Below are 21,966 nucleotides of genomic sequence, written 5' to 3' on the forward strand. Positions count from 1 at the left end.
TGTGAACCCCTCATGACAATAAGGAGTGGATCACTCACAAGAGTGTGTGTAGCAGCTGGAATGTTGGGTTTAGAATGTTAAATGGGTTTAGAGTCCTGGGTTCAGATCTCCGTTCAACCATGCAGCTCACTGGATGAATTTGGGCTGATTAACAACTGGGGGTGAGGTGTGCTATTTGATTTTTTAAATTAAAACCACCACAACCGCAACATGTACTAGAACCAGTCCAGACACCCAACTGATGGGGTTAAGAAAGTTATACACTGGTGGTGGCAATAGAACTTAGTTTTTAGGCTCGCTTCTTCTTTCAAGTTAAGGTAAAGGTAAAGGGACCCCTGACCGTTAGGTCTAGTCGTGGACAACTCTGAGGAGCTCAAATAGCCTGGCTGTGAAAGACCACCCTCCCCAAGATCCCCAAGAGCTGCTGCCAGTTGGAACAGGCCATAGTGGAGTAGGTTGAAGATGGTGAAATTTGCTGCACTGTTTCTTCCTGCACCGCTCTTGACTCTTAGGGAGCCTTGCGGACACATGCACTGCATCCTGTGTCTGTAGAGAGGGATGAAGGATCTGACCCTCCACTTACTGTTGGGTTACAGTTTCCACCATCTCTGCCCCTTGGCCGTTCTGGTTGGGGCTGATGGAAGTTGGGAGTTCAAGCACTTTCAGAGGACCACAGCTTTCTCATCCCTGCTGTGGAGGAGATTCTTGGGGACATCCTCTGAATCAGACCACAGCTCTACCTTGTCCAGGATTCTGCCTCTTTAACATATGCCTTTGGGAAGCTTGCCAACTGGACCTGATGATGGGGGATGAAACTGATAGACAAGTTCTTCATGAATTTATCCTTTGGGTGGTGGTGTGGAAGCAATCTTGTTTTATCTAAACCGATTAGAGGTTTTTTTGTTGATTAAATGAGCTGTAAGTCTTGTCAAGTAAATAAAATCTGGACATCAGCTACCAGGGCATGTTATAACATATGAAGACCTGCAAGGGGTTTGACTAGGATGACCCACAGGGTTCCTTCTAACTCTTCAGTTATATGGTTCTATGAACAACTACCTGAAAAAGCACCTGCCCCTTGAATCACCTGGAGAAATTCTCAGAATACAGAATACCCCAGGGCAGTGACCCCATAAACAGGCATTTTTCTGCTGTTGCCCCTGCTCCCTTCTCCTCTGGTGTACGTGAAGCAGCAACCATCAGATACTTTAGATACCTTACAAAGGCTTGCCTTTTAAAAACTCAGGCATTTCCTGACCCATAAGAATCAGGCCCCGTTTTGTGTGTTTGAATCCTTTGAGTGTGAGTGTCTATTTTATTTGCTTTTATGTGTTTTTATACTGCTGTTTTGCTGGTTTTAGGTTATCTCTTTCAGCCTATATTGCTTGCTTTTTTTAGACTCTACACTGCTTCAAGATTTTTGAAATGTTAAGTGGCACATAAATACTTCTAAATAAATAAATACATATATAAAACTCAAAGGGGGGGGCGGACCTTTTTTGCACTTTGTAAATGTGAAATTACCACTGGAGTGGAGAATGGCCAAGAGGAAGTTATGGGGGGGGGCATTTGGAGAGGTCCCTGAGTTAAAAATACCTCTCTGTAGCTGTCTGCCCCTTCCACTTCCTCTCCTGAGTGTCTGATATGCCTCTATTCCCTTTTTTGTGTTTTGATTTATTTAACAGAATTTATATACTGCTCTTGTCAAAACCTGAAAGTGGGTTGCATAAAATGTACAATGTACCGATAAATCAGAAACTAAAAACAAGCTAGCCTGAAATTTTGAAAAATAAAATCAAATTATTTAAAATCAAATCAATTTAAATGCAAATTATAAAATAAAATAACTTACTAAAATGCATGTCAAAATTTACATGCCTGGATAGGCTTGCTTGAACAAAAAAGTTCTTAGCTGGCTCTCAAAACAGTACAGCAAAGATGCCTGCCTAATTTCAGTGGACAGGGGGTTCCGAAGTGCAGGGGCTGCCATACGGAACGGCTGATTCCTTGGAAGTGTGGAAAGAACATTATGTGGCACTTGTAAAATGCCAGATCTGCAGATCAAAATTGTTGAGTGGGCTTATAAGGCTATAGCCCTAGTTGGCTATTGTGGCTCAAAGTCACTCTTGAATTGCTCTAGATAGAGCAAGGAAGGGGAATGGATGACTCTCTGGGAATGGTCTGACCACCACAACTCCATCGTTCTTGAGTCCACCAGTGACTGGAGGGCCACAGGCTCCCTAGTCCTGGTTTAAAACGCACCACAAAATTTCTAGGGGGGGAGGGTGGCATATATCGTTTTTTGTAAATCTGTTAGTTAATCCCTTCATTGATTTTTGAATCTCTTCCTTTCAGACATCTCAAAGTGATTTACAGTATAATGACATAAATGAAACATATATGTTAAAAACATGTGTATAAAAACAATTTTTTAAAACCAACCCCAAAAATATAAAAGCAGTTTAAAACTACAACACATCCATGTAATAAGTTCATATCCATGGCGGGTATCAACTGGGATAAAGAATTCCGAAGGCTTGTTGAAAGAGGAACATCTTTGGCAAGTGCCAAAAAACCAATAGAAAAGGCAACTGTCTGATATGCAGTGGGAGTGAGTTCCGCAGGGTAAGTCCTCCTGCAGAACACAGCAATCAGTTGGGTATGTAGGGGGTGAGGCGATCTTTTGGGTGTCCTGGTCCCAGGCTGTGTAGGGCTTTGTACACCAGTACTACAACCTTGAACCTAGCTTGGTAGCTAATCGGCAGCCAGGCAATTCCTTCAGCAGTGGCGTGATGTGATGGCGATTTTTCTCCCCAGTGAGCAGTCGAGCTGCTGCCTTTTGCACTAGCTGCTGCTTCCGGGTCTGCCTCAGGCAGTAACCCAATCTACTTGGCTTCTCTTCTCTTTCAGGTAGGAGCGACTAAGGAAGGCCTGGAGATCCAGTTATCCACAGTGTCTACCTCTGGGTCCTTTGAGAAAGGTAAAAGACCGACGGACACGTGGACAGCCAAAGATACTTTTGGTGTCTGAGGTGCAAAATCCAGACTGAAGCACTCCCACTTCCCCGGAGAATGAATGATCGTGAGACCCATTCCATTAGGGAGCATTTGCTTGTGATCAGATGTGCCTTCTGCTGAAGTCTGCCACCCTAGGTGATGGGTTTCATTTGGCCCTCGTGGGCTTGCATCTGGGCGGATCTTAAACGGCTTGCACGGGTTGATATTTCAGGCACTGAGACACAGGGTTAAACCTTACATGCCTTGTATGCAGACTCCTATGTTGGAAGCGGTGGCCCTCCAAAGTTAAAGGTAAAGGGACCCCTGACCATTAGGTCCAGTCGTGGACGACTCTGGTTTGCGCGCTCATCTCGCTCTATAGGCCAAGGGAGCCGGTGTTTGTCCGCAGACAGCTTCCGGGTCATGTGGCCAGCCTGACTAAGCCGCTTCTGGCGAACCGTAGCAGCGCACAGAAACACCGTTTACCTTCCCGCTGGAGCGGTACCTATTTATCTACTTGCACTTTGACGTGCTTTCGAACTGCTAGGTGGGCAGGAGCTGGGACCGAGCAACGGGAGCTCACCCCGTCGTGGGGATTCGAACCGCCAACCTTCTGATTGGCAAGTCCTAGGCTCTGTGGTTTAACCCACAGTGCCACCCGCATCCCAAAGTTAGAATCATAGAAATATAGAGTCATCTTGCCCAAGTCCTTGCAATTCAGGAATCTTTTGCCCAATGTGGGGCATGAGCCCATGACCCCAAGATTAAGAGTTTCATGCTCTACCAACTAAGCTGTGTGTTCTTGGGCTCTATCTCCTTGGCTGGGACTGGTGGGAGTTGGGAGTCCAACAACCTCTGAAAGGTCACAGCTTCCCCCACCTCTGGTGTAAAGGCAGCACCAGCTTGAGACTGATTTTTCTCTCCCAGGTGGTGCTAAGAACCTGTGAAGCGGCCTTGCTCTGAGGCAGACCATTAGTCTGCTGAGCCCAGTACAATCTCCTTTGATTGGCAGCAGCCCATCAAAGTCTCTGGCAAAGACTTGACACCCAAGATTTATTCAATGAGAAAGGCACTAGGTGAAGTATGTGCTCTACGCCAGAACTCTGCCTCTTTTAGTCCAGAAGATACATTCCAGTTCAGTGTAGCTTTATTATTATTTTTGAATTGTAGAAAATGGAGAAATGCAAAAAAAAAAGAGAGGGGAAAAATCAATATTGGAGAAACGGCTTAATAGTCCTTCAGAGGAAGCTTGATAACACCACATTCCCAGCCGAATAAAATGGGTCAGAATGGCTCAGTTTGTACTTAACGCTAAGCCAAACTGTGGCTTAGAGCGAATTGTGCCACAGAGGAGATTGTGATTGCTTTGTTCCTCCTCCTGTGCTGCTGTGAGCTAAGCCATGTTAACCAAACCTGGGTTTGTGGCTTGTCTCATTCCAGACCCGGCAAACCATGAGCTGTCGTGTTTGCTTACACCTTGTGGATTGTCTGGTGGAAATAAACCGCAAGCCCAGGTGTAGACAACATGCAAAGCCCAAACCACAGCTTAGTTCACATTGGGACCAGAGAAAGAGCAAAGCGGCTGAGTTCTCTGCTCTGATGGAGCCTGCATGCTCATGCATTTATGCTAAGCCATGGTTTGGCTTAGTGTTAAGTAGGGACCAGGCCCTTGTCCGTCTGCTGGAACTGGTGTCTTTCCCCAGTTCTTACTTCCTGAAGTCATGCACAGGGAGAAGACTGTGCAACTCTCCCTGCACCTGAATCTGAAGACGCTGGGTTGGGAGGAGAGATCTGGCCATTTAGGCCAGGCTTTGCCATGTGAGCTGCCTGCTTGGGACACTGTGTACAAAGCTGAGCTCTTCAGAAGGCCAGGCTGAACCGTAGTTACAGTCTGAACAAATCTGCTACCTTCAGCTCTGCCCCTCAATAACAGCCGCACAACAGAAACTCTGTGTCTTTGCCAGCATTGCCACAGGCAGAAACCCAACAGAAGCAGCTTCCCCCACCATGCGAGATGCACTTGTTGTGCCCGTCCAGCTCTGAAAGGGGAAAGAAAAGCTTGCAGCCTTGCTTTCATCACCAAATGCCGTTTCAGTAGTAGTAGTAGTAGTAGTAATAATAATAATAAAAATAAATTTATTACTTATACTCTGCCCATCTGGCTGGGTTTCCCCAGCCACTCTGGGCAGCTTCCAGCAGGAGATTAAAAATACATTAAAACATCAGTCATTAAAAAAACTTCCCTAAACAGGGCTGCCTTCAGATGTCTTCTAAAAGTCAGATATTGTTTGTTCCTTTGACATCTGATGGGAGGGCGTTCCACAGGGCGGGAGCCACCACCGAGAAGGCCCTCTGCCTAGTTCCCTGTAAGCTCACTTCTCACAGGGAGGGAACCGCCAGAAGGCCCTCGGAGCTGGACCTCAGCGTCCGGGCAGAACGATGGAGGTGGAGACGCTCCTTCAGGTATACTGGGCCGAGGCCGTTTAGGGCTTTAAAGGTCAGCACCAACACTTTGAATTGTGCTCGGAAATGTACTTGGAGCCAATGTAGGTCTCGGCAGCCGCTCCCAATCACCTGTCTAGCTGCCGCATTCTGGATTAATTGTAATTGTAAGAGTGGCTTCTTGCTGATGGTTTTTCACCCTCTTCCGCCCTGCCCAGGATTTGCTGGCGCTCCTCTGTCTGTGGCAAGGAGCATGATTATTGGCACTTCAGCAGTCTGCTGCCCCTGGGGAGAGAGGTCTCTGCCCTTTCTGTCCAAAGGAAATGATGTCTGAAGCCAAGCTGCAGGGAGAGATGAAGCCAGAAGGAGGCAGCAGTGAGCCCATGACAAGCCAGGAGCTGCTTCAGAGGCTCCGGGAGCTGGAGGTACGTTCCTTAGTTTTCTCCCCAGAAGAGTTTAGGCACAAGGAGTGACAGAGGTAATGGCTTAAGACCCTAAGAAACCCCCTGCCCACTTTTTGTGAGTGGGGTGGTTTTTCCTTTGGCGAGGGACCAATATAGCATCTGTTTTACTTGGCTGGGGAGCTGCCCTGGACCCACTGATGCCTCATTGGCCCTCCGAGGCTCCTGCCAGTGACTAGAAGGTTATATTTAAGATTTTGGAAGTGATGTGAGTGACATTCCGTTTTGCTGGGGAAGGGGGCAGGCTTCCAGGGAACGAGGTTGGAGTAGGCTCACAAAAACCTAGATCCAAAACAGCTACTGTGAATCTGAAGAAGTGTGCATGCACACGAAAGCTTATACCAAGAACTAACTTAGTTGGTCTTTAAGGTGCTACAGGAAGGAATTTTTTACTTCGACTATGGCAGACCAACACGGCTACCCATCTGTTACTGTGAATCTGGTTTTTTATAACACAATAGATTTCATTGTAAATATTCTTCCATAGCAGTTAACAAAGTGGGGTGGCAATCAATTGGGATAATGAACCTGCCTTGTTTCTTTTTGTACAAAACTAGGCTCATTAGTACATCACATTCCAGATAGGAATAACATTTGGTGGTCCGTTCACTTACCTCCGTTTATGAAAGATTATGAAGGGAAACAAAATTTCTAAAAGTTTTCCTGTGTCGGTGCGCCCCCCCCCCAGCCAGGATCTGGATTGAGTTAAACCTTCAAAAGGTTGATAGACAACAACTCCCATCATGCCTGACCATTGGCTGTACTGGTTGGGGCTGATGGGAGTTGGAGTCCAACCACTTCTGGACGGTGCTGGTTGGCTCTGCTAGTGTTGTGTTCCACAATCTCTGGAGACACATTTATTTTGTCCATTTAGTCATGTAACACTGTCCATTAAAAAAAAGGAAACTTTGACTTGCCTTCACTGGTATATTTTTGTACGGCAGAAATGGAATAGCTCCTGTCCCCTGGCTTTGAGGCAGAAGCATCTTCTCCCAAGCGTCAAAAGATCACTCTGATGGAATTTAGACCCCAGTGTGCCCAGAGAGTGCAGGGGCAGGCTTGCAGGTGACTCAAGCAAGCGAGTAGAGCCATGTGCAGTTCCTCTTCTGCCTCCTTCCAGTGTGTAGGAGCCCTTTGCACGAGCAGATTGTGATGTGGGTCCACTTATGGGACAGTGGGCAGCAAGCTGATAGAGTGGAAGGACTCACTGCTCTTGTTTCTGAAGGCCGCCTGCCTACTGAAGCTGTTGCTTTTGACCCTTCTGTGTTCTTAAGTATGCAAGAAGATCACTGGCGGATCAGGACAAAGGTCCATCTGTCCAGCGTCTTGTTCTCACAGTGGCCAACCCTATGCTCCTATGGGAATCCCACAAGCAGGGCAGGAGTGTACCAGCGCTCCCCTCCTAGCAACTGGTCTTCAGAGGCATACCTCTGCCTTCAGCAGTGGGGGTAGAACAGCCATTGTTGGCTAGTAGCCATTGAGAGCCTTAGCTGCCACAAAATGGTCTAATCCTCTTCTAAAGCCAACCACATCGCTGGCCAACACTGCATCATAGAGGCCTGGGCTTAAGCTTTGGTCTTGCCATTGCTGCGGTGAAAAAACTTCCCTGTAGGGCAAGGGAGCTAAAGGAGAGCAGGAAAGGGAAACAAGGGTTTTTTTTAAGTTTTTCTAGCATATTTGCAAGCAGTTTATTCAGCTTACAGCAGGACAAAAGGAAAACATGTCCGATCTCCTTCGTGTCCAAAAGCAAGCAGCTTAAGCAAAAGCTATACACAAACAGAAGTTCCCAGCAAGCTGTGCTGGAGTGTAAATAGACATGTGACACACAACAATCATGTGTGTACCTTAAGGTGGAACGGAATATTTTAAGTCTTTGCCTTTTTAAAATTATTATTATTTATTAAAGATTTTGTTGATTTACAAAGGTGTGTGCAATGTCTCTCTCTCGTATTTTTCCCCCCATGTAACATTTTTACAAATCAGTTTCATTTGTTGGGGAAACGAGATGTTCTTTGCTTCCGTTTCTTCCTAGAGAGGAAAGCTGGGATTCTGGGCCCTTTTGCTCACCTGTTGTCTGATTATATTCCCAGGCAGAGAATTCGGCTTTGGCACAAGCCAATGAGAACCAGCGAGAGACGTACGAACGCTGCCTTGATGAGGTACAGCTGCCTTCCCTTCTCATTTTCCAAGAGGGCCTTTACCTTCCCTTTTCCTTTTTTTTTGGGGGGGGGGGGAGACGATGACGACTACAGCCTGTTTCAGGGTCCTTAAGACTTTCCTCCTCTTATCTGTTCTTTACTGTTCTACAGGTAGCAAATCATGTTGTGCAGGCGCTGTTAAACCAAAAGGTGAGTCTCTTATCTTGTGCAAATCTCATGCTGCAAACAATTTAGGGTTTCCCCCAAGAACATTTGCTTGTTTTTGCAGGTGCATTCTGCAACTTGCCATTGACATCATAATAGTGCATCAGTGATAGATTTACACTGGATCATCCAGACATCGTTCTGCGTTATCAGCTGATTCATTGAAGGATGTGTCTGTAGGGGGTGGGATGGCAGGATGTGGGGGTGAAGCTGTCTCCCAAACACCAGCTTAGAGGGTGAAGCTCACTGACCCTTCTCTTTCCTCAGGACCTACGTGAAGAATGCATCAAACTGAAAAAACGGGTCTTTGACCTTGAGCGACAAAACCAGGCCCTGAGTGATCTCTTCCACCAGAAGCTGACCTCTGTCTCTCTCTCCCAGGTGGGTCCATTCTTCTCTCTCTCTCTCTCTCTCTCTCTCTCTCTCTCTCTTTCTTTCTCTCTCTCCCACCCCACTTATTCTTCTGAGGCACTCAGCCTTGCTCTTTGCATGGATGCACAAACAGGAAGCTTCTTGGTTGTGTGTGATGGAAGCCTTAGAATCATAAAACCAGAAATGGCTCTTTTTCTGGCATGCTTCAAACTGTTTCATTGAGAGAGCAGATCCCTCTCACACAAAGACTGCTGCTAGCACAATGGTGCTTCTCCCCAATAGCCACCTCACAATTGGACTGGAAGAAACCCCAGGCCAGCACATGGGGGCAGGGAGGAGAGGTTTAGACCATTCAGTCAGGCCAGCAGAAATGCGTGCGCAGACAGAGTGATCTGCTTAGAACAAGTTTAAATCCCTCCCATCTTTATTTTTAGGAATTTTTATTTTTTAGAAACCTGTATTGCTTTTCATCCCCACTGTCCTTTGGGTTTTAGACTGCTATACATAGAAACAACAGCCATGGGGTGATGGTTATATTGCATGTCTTTCTATGTAATGTATAGCCTGGTCCTCCTAACGGTGCGGCCTTCGTACATCTTACTCATGTGGTGCATCTCTGCCTACAACCCACCATGTCTTAGTGCATCTTGGATTTCCTGGGGTTGGAGGTGAAGGGACATGGGCTGCCTTCCGGCATCACTGTTTCAGCTACAGTTGAGTTAGAAGACAAGCAGAGTGGCTTCTTGGGACTGACCAGTGACAATTGTGCTGATAAGAAGCCTGGGTGGGCGGGGAGAGACTGCAGAAGGAGTCTGAAGGGGCAGCATCAGTGGGTGAATGAAAGTGGGATCTTAATGGAATCTCATGAGCTTTACCCTACGGGGTTTTCCCCAGCTGGCTACTAAGAGATCAGGGTGCTGGCTAGAAGGGCCTTTGGCCTGATCCAACAGGCTGTTCTTATTGCTCCCTTGAGCAATACATCTGCATGCCACTCAGTACAGTGGTGCCCCGCAACACGAATGCCTCGCAAGACGGAAAACCCGCTAGACAAAAGGGTTTTCCGTTTTGGAGGTGCTTCGCAAAACGAATTTCCTATGGGCTTGCTTCGCAAGACGAAAATGTTTTGCGAGTTCCTGCGGGGTTTTTTTCCTTTCCCCCCCCTTTTTCCCAAGCCGCTAAGCCGCTTATCAGCTGATCCACTAAGCCGCTAAGCCGCTTAACAGCTGATCGCTAAGCCGCTTATCAGCTGATCCGCTAAGCCGCTTAACAGCTGATCCGTTAAGCCACTAAGCTGCTTATCAGCTGATCCGCTAAGCCTCTAATAGCGCTAATCCGCTAAACCGCTAATGGGCTTGCTTCGCAAGACGAAAAAACCGCAAGACGAAGAGACTCGCGGAACGGATTCTTTTCGTCTTGCGAGGCACCACTGTACTTGCCAGTGGCCTTTTCAGCCTTGCTCATCTGGCTGCCTTGCCATTTCACCTTTGGAATTCAGGAATGCATTTTAAAGCAAGCCAGGTGTACACAACATCATCTTAAAAGCCCCATAAGACCATTGAGGGTGGAATCTATTTGTGTGTTTTTTAAAAAAAATACTCCCTTCACCATAATGCCCTAGCGTGTGTCATAGCAATTTAAAAACAGTTTAACTTAGCTTTAACCAAAGCAGAGTGGAAATGCACCTTGTGGAGAGTGGTTTTCCCTCTGAGTGTCTGTGTGAAGGAGGTTGTGAGCCTGTATGTATCGGCTGCCTGCCTGCAGTTCTACTGAGGCTGTTTAGAGTGGCAGTTCCCTCCCTCGCTGCAGTGCCTTTGCCCTTCACGGTGCTCCTTCTATCCCCAGCTCCCAGCCCATCCTGCTTCCTTGCTCTCGGATCCATCGTCCATCTCCCAGCCAGGCACGGTGGAGAAGCTCCCCGCTTCGTTGCCCTTGGGACACTGCATCTTGCAGAGAGAGGTATGTTCTGCAAAGCGCCCCTGCCCTGCATTACCTGTGAGGGTCTTCGCTGCCTCTGCAGCCCCCAGCCCCCCCCCATAAGTACTCTTCCCGTTGCATCCCTGTTTCACCGCAGCTTAGAGACTGAAGGTGTTTGCTTCCTGGAACGGGGCCCAGAGCCATTAATTGCTGCTTTGCTGTGCGGCTCGGCACTGTGTGTACCTTAGATGCATCGCAAGGTGCCAGGCCCGACAGCTCGCACTGAATCATGGGAATTTTGGACGCGGCCCAGTTTCCCAGGGAAGAAGAAGAAGAGATTATCTGAGGTGGACCCAAAATTAGAATGCTGGTCTTTTTTCCACCTGGGGGATACTCTGGGTAGAAGCACCTGTTAACAGGTGAGAGACTGTTCCAGTTGGTAGGCTTGGGGGGTCGTCATTCCCAGGTGGCATCAAAAACTGGGGGCAAGCTGAGGCTTTCAGATATGCCTGCAATGCAGCAGATGCAGGATTGGGCTTTGGAGGGTAAGGGCTAAAAAGCTGCCTGGTCAAGCATTCCAGCCCCACCACAGACCCCATTTCCCCCTTATGGTCTCTGTATAGCTCAAGCTTCCTCCAGATTTTTTTGCTGAATTTATGCTGCAAGAATAGAGGAGCTGTGGCATGGAAAGGGACCATAGAGCAGTGGTGGAACACTCTCTTGGGTGTGCAGAAGGCCACCAGTTCAGTCGCTGGCATCTCCAGATAAAAGGTCTTGGGCAGCAGAGTATGGGATGCAGGCAGAGATAATGACTGGCTTGGATAACCAAACAAGCCAGGATATGCGTGAGCATCAGGCACCTGTGTGCATCCCTTTCCAAATAGGAAAACAGGTCAGGAACTCGGTTAGCCATAGCTTCCCATGGCATTTGAACCAGGAAACTGTGGTTTGAAGGCTCCCAAACATGCCAGGATGCGAAGCCATGGTTTAAAGGTGGCCTCCAAATCCTGCTTTGCTTGGAAGCCAGTGACCACATTTTTCCTGCTTTGGGCCTAACGGAACTCTGGGCAGCTGAGGCTTCCTGACTTGTCTCCTTTCTTGCGCAAAGGGAGGAGCAAAGGGGCTGCGTGTAGATGTGGGACGCTTGTGAGTATCCTGACATATTAAGCCATGATTTAATCGTTGGAACATGTATACTGTGTGTGTTTGTGTGTATGATCTAGAGGTTTTTACACTTTGCCTCTCCCCTTTCCGACTCCCCATAGGTCATTTCTGAGGAGCAGTGTGCTGGCACTCCAGGGCCCAACCCCCAGTCCTTGGAAGCCCTGTCCCCATTCCTGCGCAAGAAGGCCCAGATCCTGGAGGTGCTTCGCTCGCTGGAGGAGATGGACCCCCTGCTCGCCTTCCCCTCCCCTTGGAGAGAGCCTGGGCAGGGGGGCTCTCCAGAAGGGGTGACGGCCGAAGCCTGGCCCTGCCTGCTGCTGGCGCAGGGGGAAGGGGTCCCCAGGCAGCCTCCTCCGAAAGGAGAGGGCAGCTCCTCCTCCTCCTCGGACGAGGCCGGCGAAGGCGACCCCCCAGAGAAAGGACACCCCGGGCAGGTGCTGCTGAGCACTCTGGCCGAGCACAAGATGGACTTGGGCGACATGGAGACTTACCTGCACCACGTCCTGAGGGAGGCAGGCGACAGCGCTCTGCTCAACGGGGAGCCCAGTGGGCCTGGCTTGGTGGAAGCCCCGGAGGGGCAGCTGGGCAGCTACAAGCACATCCAGGCGGTCAGTTGCCTGGAGGCCTTGGGGCCACCCTCTGCTTGCAGGGAGCCGACTTACCTTGGGGTCTTGGCACCAAGTGAGGGCAAGGACAAGTCCCGCCCAGGCCCGCCCATCCCCTCCCCCTCCAAGGTGCTCAAGTTGCTCAAGATGCCGCCCCCGCCCAGCCCCGCTGCCCTCCGCCTCAGCCCCCAGCTGACCCGCAGCTCCAAAATCCCTTGTCGCAGCAACACCTACGAGGTGTACCACTCCCCGACGCCCAGCCGCAAGGGCTCCCCGGACAGTCCCTTCCCCAGCGACTCTAGCATTGCTGGGGGACACCCTTCTCCCAAGGCTGCCCGGCACCTTGTTCCGGTGCCCCCCAAAGTCACTCCAACCTCTCCTGACCCCTTTAGCTTCCACAAGCCCCACGAGTACGAGAATGTCTTAGAGCTGTCCCTCAGCAGCGCCATCAGTCCTCATGCCCACTCCCCCCGAGACGCCAAGCTGGAGGTCCCCGACGCACTCCCGCCCGCGTGCCGTTCGGCACCCCTCCGTGCTGTGCCGCCCAGCGACATCTCGCTCGAGCCCTGCCCCTTTGCCGGGGGCCGGGAAAAGCCGGGCCCTGAGAGCAGGCACTCTCCGCCACTCGCTCGCCGAGCCTCCGAAGGCTCCAAGAAGGTGGCAAACGGGCCGAGCAAGCGGGCGCCTGAGGCAGCCAACATGCCCTTCAAAGAACGGCTTACTGTGCTGGGGAGGCTGAAGGGAGCGGAGGGCAAGGAGTCGCCAGGCTTTGAGAAAGGGAGGGCCCCGGCCCGGCTCTGTGAGCGCACCGAGGGCTTTGCCGAGGCTCACCCCAGGCTGGGCACCGGAAGCAGCAGCCTCAAGCACCACGAGCCTTGCCATGGCGGCGAACCGGCCCCTCGGTGCTACTCCTCCCACTCGGTCGGCTCCCGTGGCAGTGACCCCGAACACCACGTCTCCAAGAGCCGCTTGCTGGGAACTCCAGGAGCAAGGAACCCTCCCAAGCCCCCGCCGCCAGGGAAGAACACCAAGAGTCCTCATGGGAGCCCAACAAAGTTGCCGTCCAAATCCCCAACCAAGGCCTCCGCCCCGGAGCCCAAGCCGTGCCAGGCACTGGCCAAGACGCCCACCAGCGTCGGGCGCAAGAACCCGCCTTGCCTGGACTCGGTCAAGGGCAGCAAAGCTGGGCCTCCAGCCAGCATTGAGGAGAAGGTGATGAAAGGTATTGAGGAGAACGTTTTGCGCAGGCACAAAGGAGGGGCGGCAGCAGGGGAGGCGAAGCAGAAGAACTCTAGCGGCCTCGCCAGCTGGTTCGGGCTGCGCAAGAGCAAGCTCCCTGCCCTCAGCCGCAGGCCTGAGGCCCCCAAAGTCAAGGAGGGCAAGATGGTCTCCCGCAGGCTGGAGGCTGAGAGCCTAAACATTTCCAAACTCATGGAGAAGGCGGAGGACCTGCGCAAAGCCCTGGAGGAAGAGAAGGCCTACATCAATGGGTTGGCCTTGGACAAGCCCCGGCCCCACGCCTGCGACACCGGCCACAGTCAGCTGACACTGATGTATCAGGAGGTGACTGCGGAGAACTTCATGCAGCAGCTGCTCAATAGGTAGGTGACACAGCTGAAGCCAGGTTCCTGTGAGAGTTATCCGCATAGAAGAATGAGTCTTGCTGAGGAAGAATCAGCATGGCTTCTGCAAAAGTAACTCCTGTCTCACAAGCTTCTTAGAGTCCTTGAGAGTGCCAGTCAGCATGGGGATAGAGGTGATCTGGTAATCACGGTATACTTGGGCTTTTGAAAACCTTTTGTCAAAGCCTCCCCCACGGCTTCTGAGTAAACCGATCAGTAATGGGTTAGGAGAGAAGGTCCTTTTTTCATAGATTCATAGACTTTGAAGGGACCTTAGCAGTCATTTAGCCCAGGGTCCTGCTCAGTGCAGGATCTGCAGTGCACAATGCAACTAAAATATCCCTGGTGGACAACTGCTTAGCTTCTGCTTAAATACTTCCTGCGAAAGAAAGCATACCACTTCCGGAGGTAGAATCTGTTTTTGGGATAACTAGTTAAAAGAACAGGATGCCAAGAGCAGGACAGTTACTCTTAGTGGAGGGATGTAAGAAGTTGGAGAAGAACATAGGAAGAACGTGCTGGGTCAGGCCAAAGGTAAATCTAGTTTAGCATCCTTTTTTCACATCGGCCAGCCAGATGCCTGTGGTAAGCCTGCAGGCTAGACAAGGGACAGCAACACACTGCCCACCTACCATGTGCAGCAAATGGTGTTTCTTAGGATCCCCCAAGGATCTGTATGGGGACTGGTGCTTTTTGTCTCGTTCCTAAATTACCTAAGAGTTGGGGGTGAGCAGTGAGGTGCTCAGGTGTGCTGATGACACCCAGTTGTTCAGAGTGGTAGAAATAAAAAGGAATTGCAAAAAACTCCTGAGTTATCTCTCAAAATTTAATGACAGCTGAGGTTGAAAGTACAGGCAACCTGTTTCGCACTTGTTCAAAGAATTGTGCACACGTTGGCCATTTTTGGACCTGGAAGAGGATGGAATAGGGGTGTGATGGGCTTCTGCACGCTGCCAGCATACACAATGACCCTGAGTGCACCCCACCCGGAGATTGGGGGTTGCCTGTAAGTGTAAAGTGATGCAAAACATTCGAACTTCACATATCTGTTTGTGGGAGTCTAAACTGGCAGTGACTCACGAGGAAAGGGATCTTGGGAGTTGTGGTTTACAGCCTGAGGAAGACGTCGACTCAGGGTGCAGCAGCTGATCATTAGGAATGGAGCTGAAAATAAAACTCCCAATATAGTAATGTCTTCATGCATGGAATACTGTGTACAGTCCTTATTGCTGCATCTCAAAAAAAGACAGTGTGGAGCTGGAAAAGGTACATAAAAGGACATTCAGGATGCTGGAGCAGCCTCCTTATAAGGAAAAGTTAATTCATTTGGGACTTTTTAATTTGGAAAAAAGGACTCAATTATGCATGGTGTGGAGAAGTTGGATAGAGAGGTTTCCATCCCTGTCGTAATTCTGGGACCTGGAGTCATCCGGTGAAGTTGAATGTTGGAAGGTTTAGGACAAACAAATGGCAGTGCAATGTTAAACTGGAATGCGCTGCTCTAAGAGGGGCTGATGGCCACCAGTTTAAAGGGGGATTAGAAAGATTTGTAGACGGAAAGGCCATTGGTGTTTACTAGCTATGATGGCTACAAGTCACCTCCACGATGAGAGGTCACCTAGATGCACAAATGCACTCACTGGGAAAGAACAGCACGTGCCACTTGTGGATTTTTCATGGGCATCTGATTGGCCACTTTGGGGAGACAGGATACCCACCTCTGGTCTGATCCAGCAGAACTCTTGCCATTTTATGAAACGTTTATGTGGCTGGCTGAGAACACAGGACTGTTGATTCTAATGTATTAAAAATCTCTTATCTGTGCAAAATCTGTACCAAGGTAATCAAATGTTCTGTACCAATCCAAGTTTTTCTGTGACCTGACTTTGAAGAAAGGAGAGAGTTGCATTACTGCATATTTCATTTAATTTCTGGATCTGAGAGCTGTTACGGTGTGCAGCATAACTGCAGTCCATGCCCAGCTTTCCCCCTAGGTTCTGATGGTGCACAGGGCAACACCTCCAATCCTCTCTTGCAGTCTCAAGGGCCAGAAACTTGCTTCTTCGTATTTATTTTTAAAAACTGAACCAAATTCCAATTTCCACATTTGTGTGATATAGCCGCCATTTCTAGACAACCCCATTGAAAGTAGAGGGTTAACGGCAGAAGAGGCTGTTCCTGGGGGAAACTAGTCTGGCTGTGTATGCAGTGAGGTCTCTGAAATTTTGATTTCAAATCTTGGGTGGAAAAGCAGGTATAAAAAACAGGGCAAATGAGACCCTGGTGCGTTTTGCTGGGCTATAGAACTCTCTCAAGGAGACAGACATTTCTGGCCTGCAGGGGCTCAGGGAAATGAGGTTCTTCAGGGAGAATATGGGGTTGGCCTTCATCTTTCTCCCCTCTCACCTGCTCTGTGGCAGGGTGGACGGCAAAGAGGCGCCGTTTGAGACTCACCTGGAGCAGAAGAACGAGCTGCAGGGCCTGCAGAGAGGCCTCCATGATGCCAAAGATGCCCGCCTCATCCGGCCTCCACGCAATGGCATCGTTGGCCACCTCCATGCCTGCCAGGAAGCCCCTGCCAAGGTGAGCCAGTCGTGACGCCCAGAGTCCTCCTGTCCTGGCAGTGGCGGAGCATGTCTCCATGCCGCCTGGGGCAGGTGCCCTCTCTGGGGGCAGGGCAAGGGATTGAGGACAAACAGAGCCCACCACTCCTGCCCAGCCCCCGCTGGAGCGATACCAACCCCAAGCGGCATGGCTGTTGCACTCTCCTCGTACATGAGGTTTACTTGAGAGTCGCTGCTACAGAGACAGCTGCGGTTGTAAAGGCTGCATTTCCCCCTTCAGACTCAAGGCTGCCTCTGTGTTGTTGTTTTTTAACCAGCTACTTCTGCACCGTGCCATCTGCCACCGTGGCAGCTGAAGGACCAGGTGCGCAGCCTGGGAGTCATTTTGGATTCTTTGTATCCAGGGCAGCTGTCTACCAGCTCCACCTGGTACGCAGGCTGAGACCCTATCTGCCCGCAGACTGTCTCGCCAGAGCAGTGCATGCTCTAGTTATCTCCCGCTTGGACTACTGCAATGCGCTCTAGGTGGGGCTACCTTTGAAGGTGACCCAGAAACTACAACTAGTCCAGAATGTGGCAGCTAGACTGGTGACTGGGGGCGGCCGCTGAGACCACATTGGCTCCCATTAGGAAAGACCTACATTGGCTCCCAGTACGTTTCCAAGCACAATTCAAAGTGTTGGTGCTGACCTTTAAAGCCCTAAACTGCTTTGGTCCAGTATACCTGAAGGAGCGTCTCCACCCCCATCGTTCTGCCCAGACACTGAGGTCCAGCTCCGAGGGCCATCTGGTGGTTCCCTTGGTGTGAGAAGTGAGGTTACAGGGAACCAGGCAGAGGGCCTTCTCGGTAGTGGCCCCCGCCCTGTGGAACACCCTCCCTTCAGATGTCAAGGAAATAAACAACTATTTTACATTTAAAAGACAACCGAAGGCGGCCCTGTTTAGGGAAGTTTTTAATGTCTGATGCTGTATGGTTTTTAATATTCGGTTGGAAGCTGCCCAGAGTGGCTGGGGAAACCCAGCCAGATAGGCGGGGTATAAATTATTATTATTATTACTTATTAAAAAGAGCCTTCTTGTGACATCAGCTTCATTCTGTGCCCTACCTCATCCTCTCCTCCCCCCCCCCAAGCGGCGAGGGGTTGACGCAAGAGCTGCATTTTCCAAGGTGCAGGCAAAGCGCGAAAGCTCTTTGCGCTGCAAATGGTTTCACTCCAAATTATTGAGAGCAAGTTGATGAAGTGCAGGAGGGCTTCCTCAAGAAAGCACGTGTAGGCTTTAAAGCTACAACGCTGCCCTGGTTTATTTGAGGCTTAAATGTTGGGTGCCCTTTCCGCCGTGGCCGGGACAGGGGAGGATTAGGCCCCCCCTCCACGCCTACGCCTGAGTATCTGAGTCCCGCTCACCAGCCTCATCTCCCTGTTTCCCTCTAGCTTCGTGATGCAACTTTGCAAGAGGAGATCCCGTCCGATGACAGCCTGGCTGAGTCCGTGACCTCCCAGCACTTTGCAGGTGAGCTTTATGGGATGTCGCCAGCAGAGGGGACAAAGTGTGGCAGGTGGGCACCTTCATTGGAAGGTGCGCACAGACTGCTATTCTGTGCTGCTTTTAGCTAAGCAAGGTGGAATGGGGAGGGAGAAGAGCCATTCGGGATGGGCACTCCAAATGAGAGAATACACTCTCATTATAGGACCCACTTTCTGTAATGATTGCATTCTTCTCTAATGTGTAATATAGGCTCCCCTTTCTTTTACACAAGGAGAATCAAGCTCAGTGGAGGCCTTTTGAGGATATTCCCATAATTCTTTGCAGGCTTCCACGAATTGTGCTCCATCTGTACACAGGAAATAACTGGCATAAAGAATTGCTTCCTAGAGTGGAAATTAATGTCTTCTCTGTGCCGAAGAGAAACCTCCTGCGGGAGATCTGGTGGGCCTGTCTCCAGTAACTTTCCCATGAGAAAATCTGCTTTGTAGATTTGAGCCTACTGTTAATAGAATTGTGCCCACATAAATCTAGTTCTTCCATTCGGAGCTTAACTTTTAAAAATGTATATTAGGCTTTGGATTTGTGACGAAAAGTGGTTTAATTTTATTATTTTTAAAAAATGAATTTCAAAGAGCAAGTACTCCTGTTTGCTTCTAATTCTGATTTAAGAAGGGAATAGCACTGAATCAAGGCTGTGTTAAAACAGATGATAACTGTTGGTTTGAATGCGGTTGGAATATGTGTTCACGGGATTTTATGGCTAATTCTAGCAAAAAGGAAGATCTATGAGGTCCGAAGCAGACAAACGGTTGGCTCAAGGATGCTGGAGAGGGGAGAAGACGGGAGGGGAGGTTTCAGGAACTCCTATCTTTTTTAAGGGAGACCTTAAACTAAGATTTGCAGAATCATAGAATTGTAGAATTGGAAAGGCACCCTATGTCCCATTCAAGGATCAAACTTGCAACCTGGAGCTTTCAATATATAAGCTGTTTGGAGTAGAAAGGGTCAGAATGACAGAGAATCCTTTGATGTGGATTCTGACTCCACCTCTTGTCCCTGCCCGTGGTCCACAGTGTGCAGCTCCCTGACTCGGACTCTGGACAGTGGCATTGGCACCTTTCCGCCGCCGGACTACTGCATCGGGATGCCCTGCAAGAGCGTGCCTAAACCGAGGCCCCGACTTGACCCTCCGTCAGCCGGCCCTTTCCCAGCCAGGGGCCCTCCGCCCGTCACTCGGGTTCCCCGCAAGGCCCGGACGCTGGAGAGGGAGGTGCCCAGCACAGAGGACTTGCTGGGCCCCAGCAAGCACCAAAGCATGCCAGCTTTCCACGGCGTCTTAGCCAGTGCTGAGCCACCCCCCAGGCACCGGGATCGCAGGGATCGCTGCCCAGGAGGTTTGTATTGTCCAGAAGGTGGTGAGCAACGGGAAGGGGGACAACCGTTAATTCTGAATTGTTTTATTTGATGTTTTAATGTCTTGTAAACAGCTTTGAGATTTTTTTTCTTTTAAATATAAAGTGGTATAGAAATAGTGATGGTGATGGTGATAGTGAGAATAATAATGAATTGTTCTGTCCTGTGGGCCCAAATACAGCGTGTGGGGAGACATGCAAGTGAGCAATCTCTCGGACACTTATTTGTCTGGATTCGTGCAACTTCCCTGCTGGGCTCTTCAAAAGCAAAGGAGAATTTGGCTCCCCCACCCTAATGAGTTGCACCTCCGCTTTCCCCTCTCAGACCTCTGCAACGAACCCAACAAACCACGGCATGCCCAGCAGAGCAAGAACTGGACTTTCCCCAATGCCAAAGCATCTGCCGGCACTGACCCCTTCCTCTGCTCCCCTCACGGCCTGGAGGGCCTTCATGGTTCTGCAATGGTAAGTGAGGGTGGGGTGACTGGGGGAAACCAAGGTGCCCAGCTCAGGCCAGGTGTGGGGAACTTTGGTCCCTCCAGACATTACTGGACTGCAACTCCCACCATTCCTAGCCAGCAGCTGTGCTTGCTGGGGCCGATGGGAGTTGTAGTTCAGCAAGATCTGGAGGACAAATGTTCTCCCTAGCTTGTTTAGGCCATGCCTCACTCTAGCCCTGGCTTGCAGATGGAGCTTTCAATGTGCCGGACATTTGGTGCTTCTGTTCCAGTCCACTTCCACCCCCGCTATCCATTGGTGTGTTCCTCTGCTCCTAAGCAGCCTTGCTGCTCTGTGTATCTGCAGGGCTCTGCTTGCAGCGTTGTCGAGAGGAGAAGGGCCTCGTCGGACGGGCCTCAGGCCTCGCCGGCCTTCAGCACCAGCAGCAGCCGCACCCCCAGCGCATCCGACGTGGGCGAGGAGGGCAGCACAGAGGCCCGTTCCAGGGATATGGGCCCAGAAGGGCAGCCGGGCCTGGAGAACTCCGAGTCCCTGAGCGACTCTCTTTATGACAGCTTGTCCTCCTGCGGCAGCCAGGGTTGAGCGTGGCGGGAGGGGGCGGAACGGGGCACAGGTTTCTTGACATGACACTGCCACGTGCCGCTTCGGAGGGCCACACGCTTGCCCGTGGGAACCTGCTTGATTCTCCCAAACCAAATCTTGGCCCTGCACCAGAGCACGGCGATGCGTCTTCCACACCCAGCACCCCCCACCTGCCCCCCTCCCCAAAGGAAGGAAATAGGACCATGAAAACCATGACACCAGGAGGCTTCTCTGCCCAAGAGAAGAAATGGGTCCAAGGAGGTAATGGAGCGTGGTGGTCATGCACATGGACTCTTGCTGAACGCCATTAGGCCCGCTTAGCTTATGGGGGGTGGGGGTCCGGGGTCCTGCGCATCTAAAATGGCGACCCTTTGGTTGAAGCACGGGAGATGGGGGTGGGATCTGTCTTATTTTGCTTGAACCCTTGGCCGCTTTATTTGGCTCATAAATTCACTGTGAGAGGCGTTGGATCCAAGGTACGCTAGAAAAATCTGGCCTGGAGTTGAGGTGTTCTGAGTAGAGCTGTGTTTGCCAACCTGGTGCCCTCTAGGCACTTTGGAACACAACTCCCATCATCCCTTCCCCGTGGCTGTGCTGGCTGGGGTTGGTGGGCGTTGTGGTTCGAAGCGTCTGGCAGGCCCCCAGGTTGGCAAAGACTGGAGCAGAGGGCGTTCTCTTGAAAGGGTAGGTCATTGCAAAGGTGTGGGTCACCTGTCCAGAGCTTGCACCAGTGCGATATCCTCACCCCCTTGGCCCCCATTTTACAGGTGAAGGTTGCTGAGCAGTGGTGCTGCCTGGGCCTCTTAAGCGCCCCTCTTTGCGCCTAAGAAGCTGCCCCTTTTACCTCATTGGCTGAGCGTATTTCCTTCTCTGCCTTTCATCACTTGGAGAGTGTGTGCAACTTTGCCAAATCCAGTATTTCTCACCACCCGGGAAGAGGCACAGAGCTCCTCACTCATGTGACTGCTGGAGTGTACCAAACAAGATTATTTGGGGGTTGGGGGGTGGGAGTGAGCGCAGGGATTGGCAGGGTAGTGCTTCTACCTCCCCCTCTTTCATGGAGTAGCTCCCACAGCCCTTCTTCCCCACTGGAACCAACTGGGCAGGACACGTCTTATCCAGAACCTCACATGCCTGGGACTTAACACTTCTGTGGGTTTCGGGAATGGCCAGCTGGGTTCCTCACTCCCCATCCCTTCCTTGTATTCCCCCATTTAAATGTTAAGTTTCTAATGTTGCTGTTTTAGTTTCCACACGTTCAGGCCCCTCTTCTCTCCTTTCCCTGTTTCTAAAGGAGCCCCACGTGGTTCCCCAGATGGTGCTATTTTGCTGTGTACAGGCCCCTTTCCTTACGAGTCTTCCTTATTATGTTGTCCTTTAAAAAAAAAAAAAAGAATTTGGGTTTTTTTAAAAAACAAAACATTAAGATGTCTTTTGCTCCTCTACTAATTTATATAAGTTATTGTGAAATGAGGCTGTTTATTGTCTTTTGATCTCCCAGGAAATAAAGGGGTAAAAAATG

General features: G+C 50.3%; 1 protein-coding gene across 2 annotated transcripts in view; it reads left to right on the forward strand.

Annotated features, from left to right (window-relative positions):
* NCKAP5L (NCK associated protein 5 like) overlaps nucleotides 1–21,966 on the forward strand; it is a 43,114-nt gene extending 21,148 nt beyond the window's left edge. For both annotated transcript variants that reach the window (XM_080994412.1, XM_080994413.1), the window contains exons 2-13: nucleotides 2,911–2,980; nucleotides 5,657–5,863; nucleotides 7,990–8,058; nucleotides 8,209–8,247; nucleotides 8,530–8,643; nucleotides 10,477–10,590; nucleotides 11,814–13,918; nucleotides 16,360–16,522; nucleotides 17,937–18,015; nucleotides 19,065–19,385; nucleotides 19,729–19,868; nucleotides 20,208–21,966. In XM_080994412.1, the coding sequence (XP_080850538.1) occupies nucleotides 5,762–5,863; nucleotides 7,990–8,058; nucleotides 8,209–8,247; nucleotides 8,530–8,643; nucleotides 10,477–10,590; nucleotides 11,814–13,918; nucleotides 16,360–16,522; nucleotides 17,937–18,015; nucleotides 19,065–19,385; nucleotides 19,729–19,868; nucleotides 20,208–20,444 (3,483 nt within the window). In that variant the 5' untranslated portion in view covers nucleotides 2,911–2,980; nucleotides 5,657–5,761 and the 3' untranslated portion in view covers nucleotides 20,445–21,966. The remainder of the gene's footprint in view (nucleotides 1–2,910; nucleotides 2,981–5,656; nucleotides 5,864–7,989; nucleotides 8,059–8,208; nucleotides 8,248–8,529; nucleotides 8,644–10,476; nucleotides 10,591–11,813; nucleotides 13,919–16,359; nucleotides 16,523–17,936; nucleotides 18,016–19,064; nucleotides 19,386–19,728; nucleotides 19,869–20,207) is intronic.

This window comes from Podarcis pityusensis (assembly GCF_964106645.2).
Source record: "Podarcis pityusensis genome assembly, chromosome: 2".
Lineage (NCBI taxonomy): Eukaryota > Metazoa > Chordata > Lepidosauria > Squamata > Lacertidae > Podarcis > Podarcis pityusensis.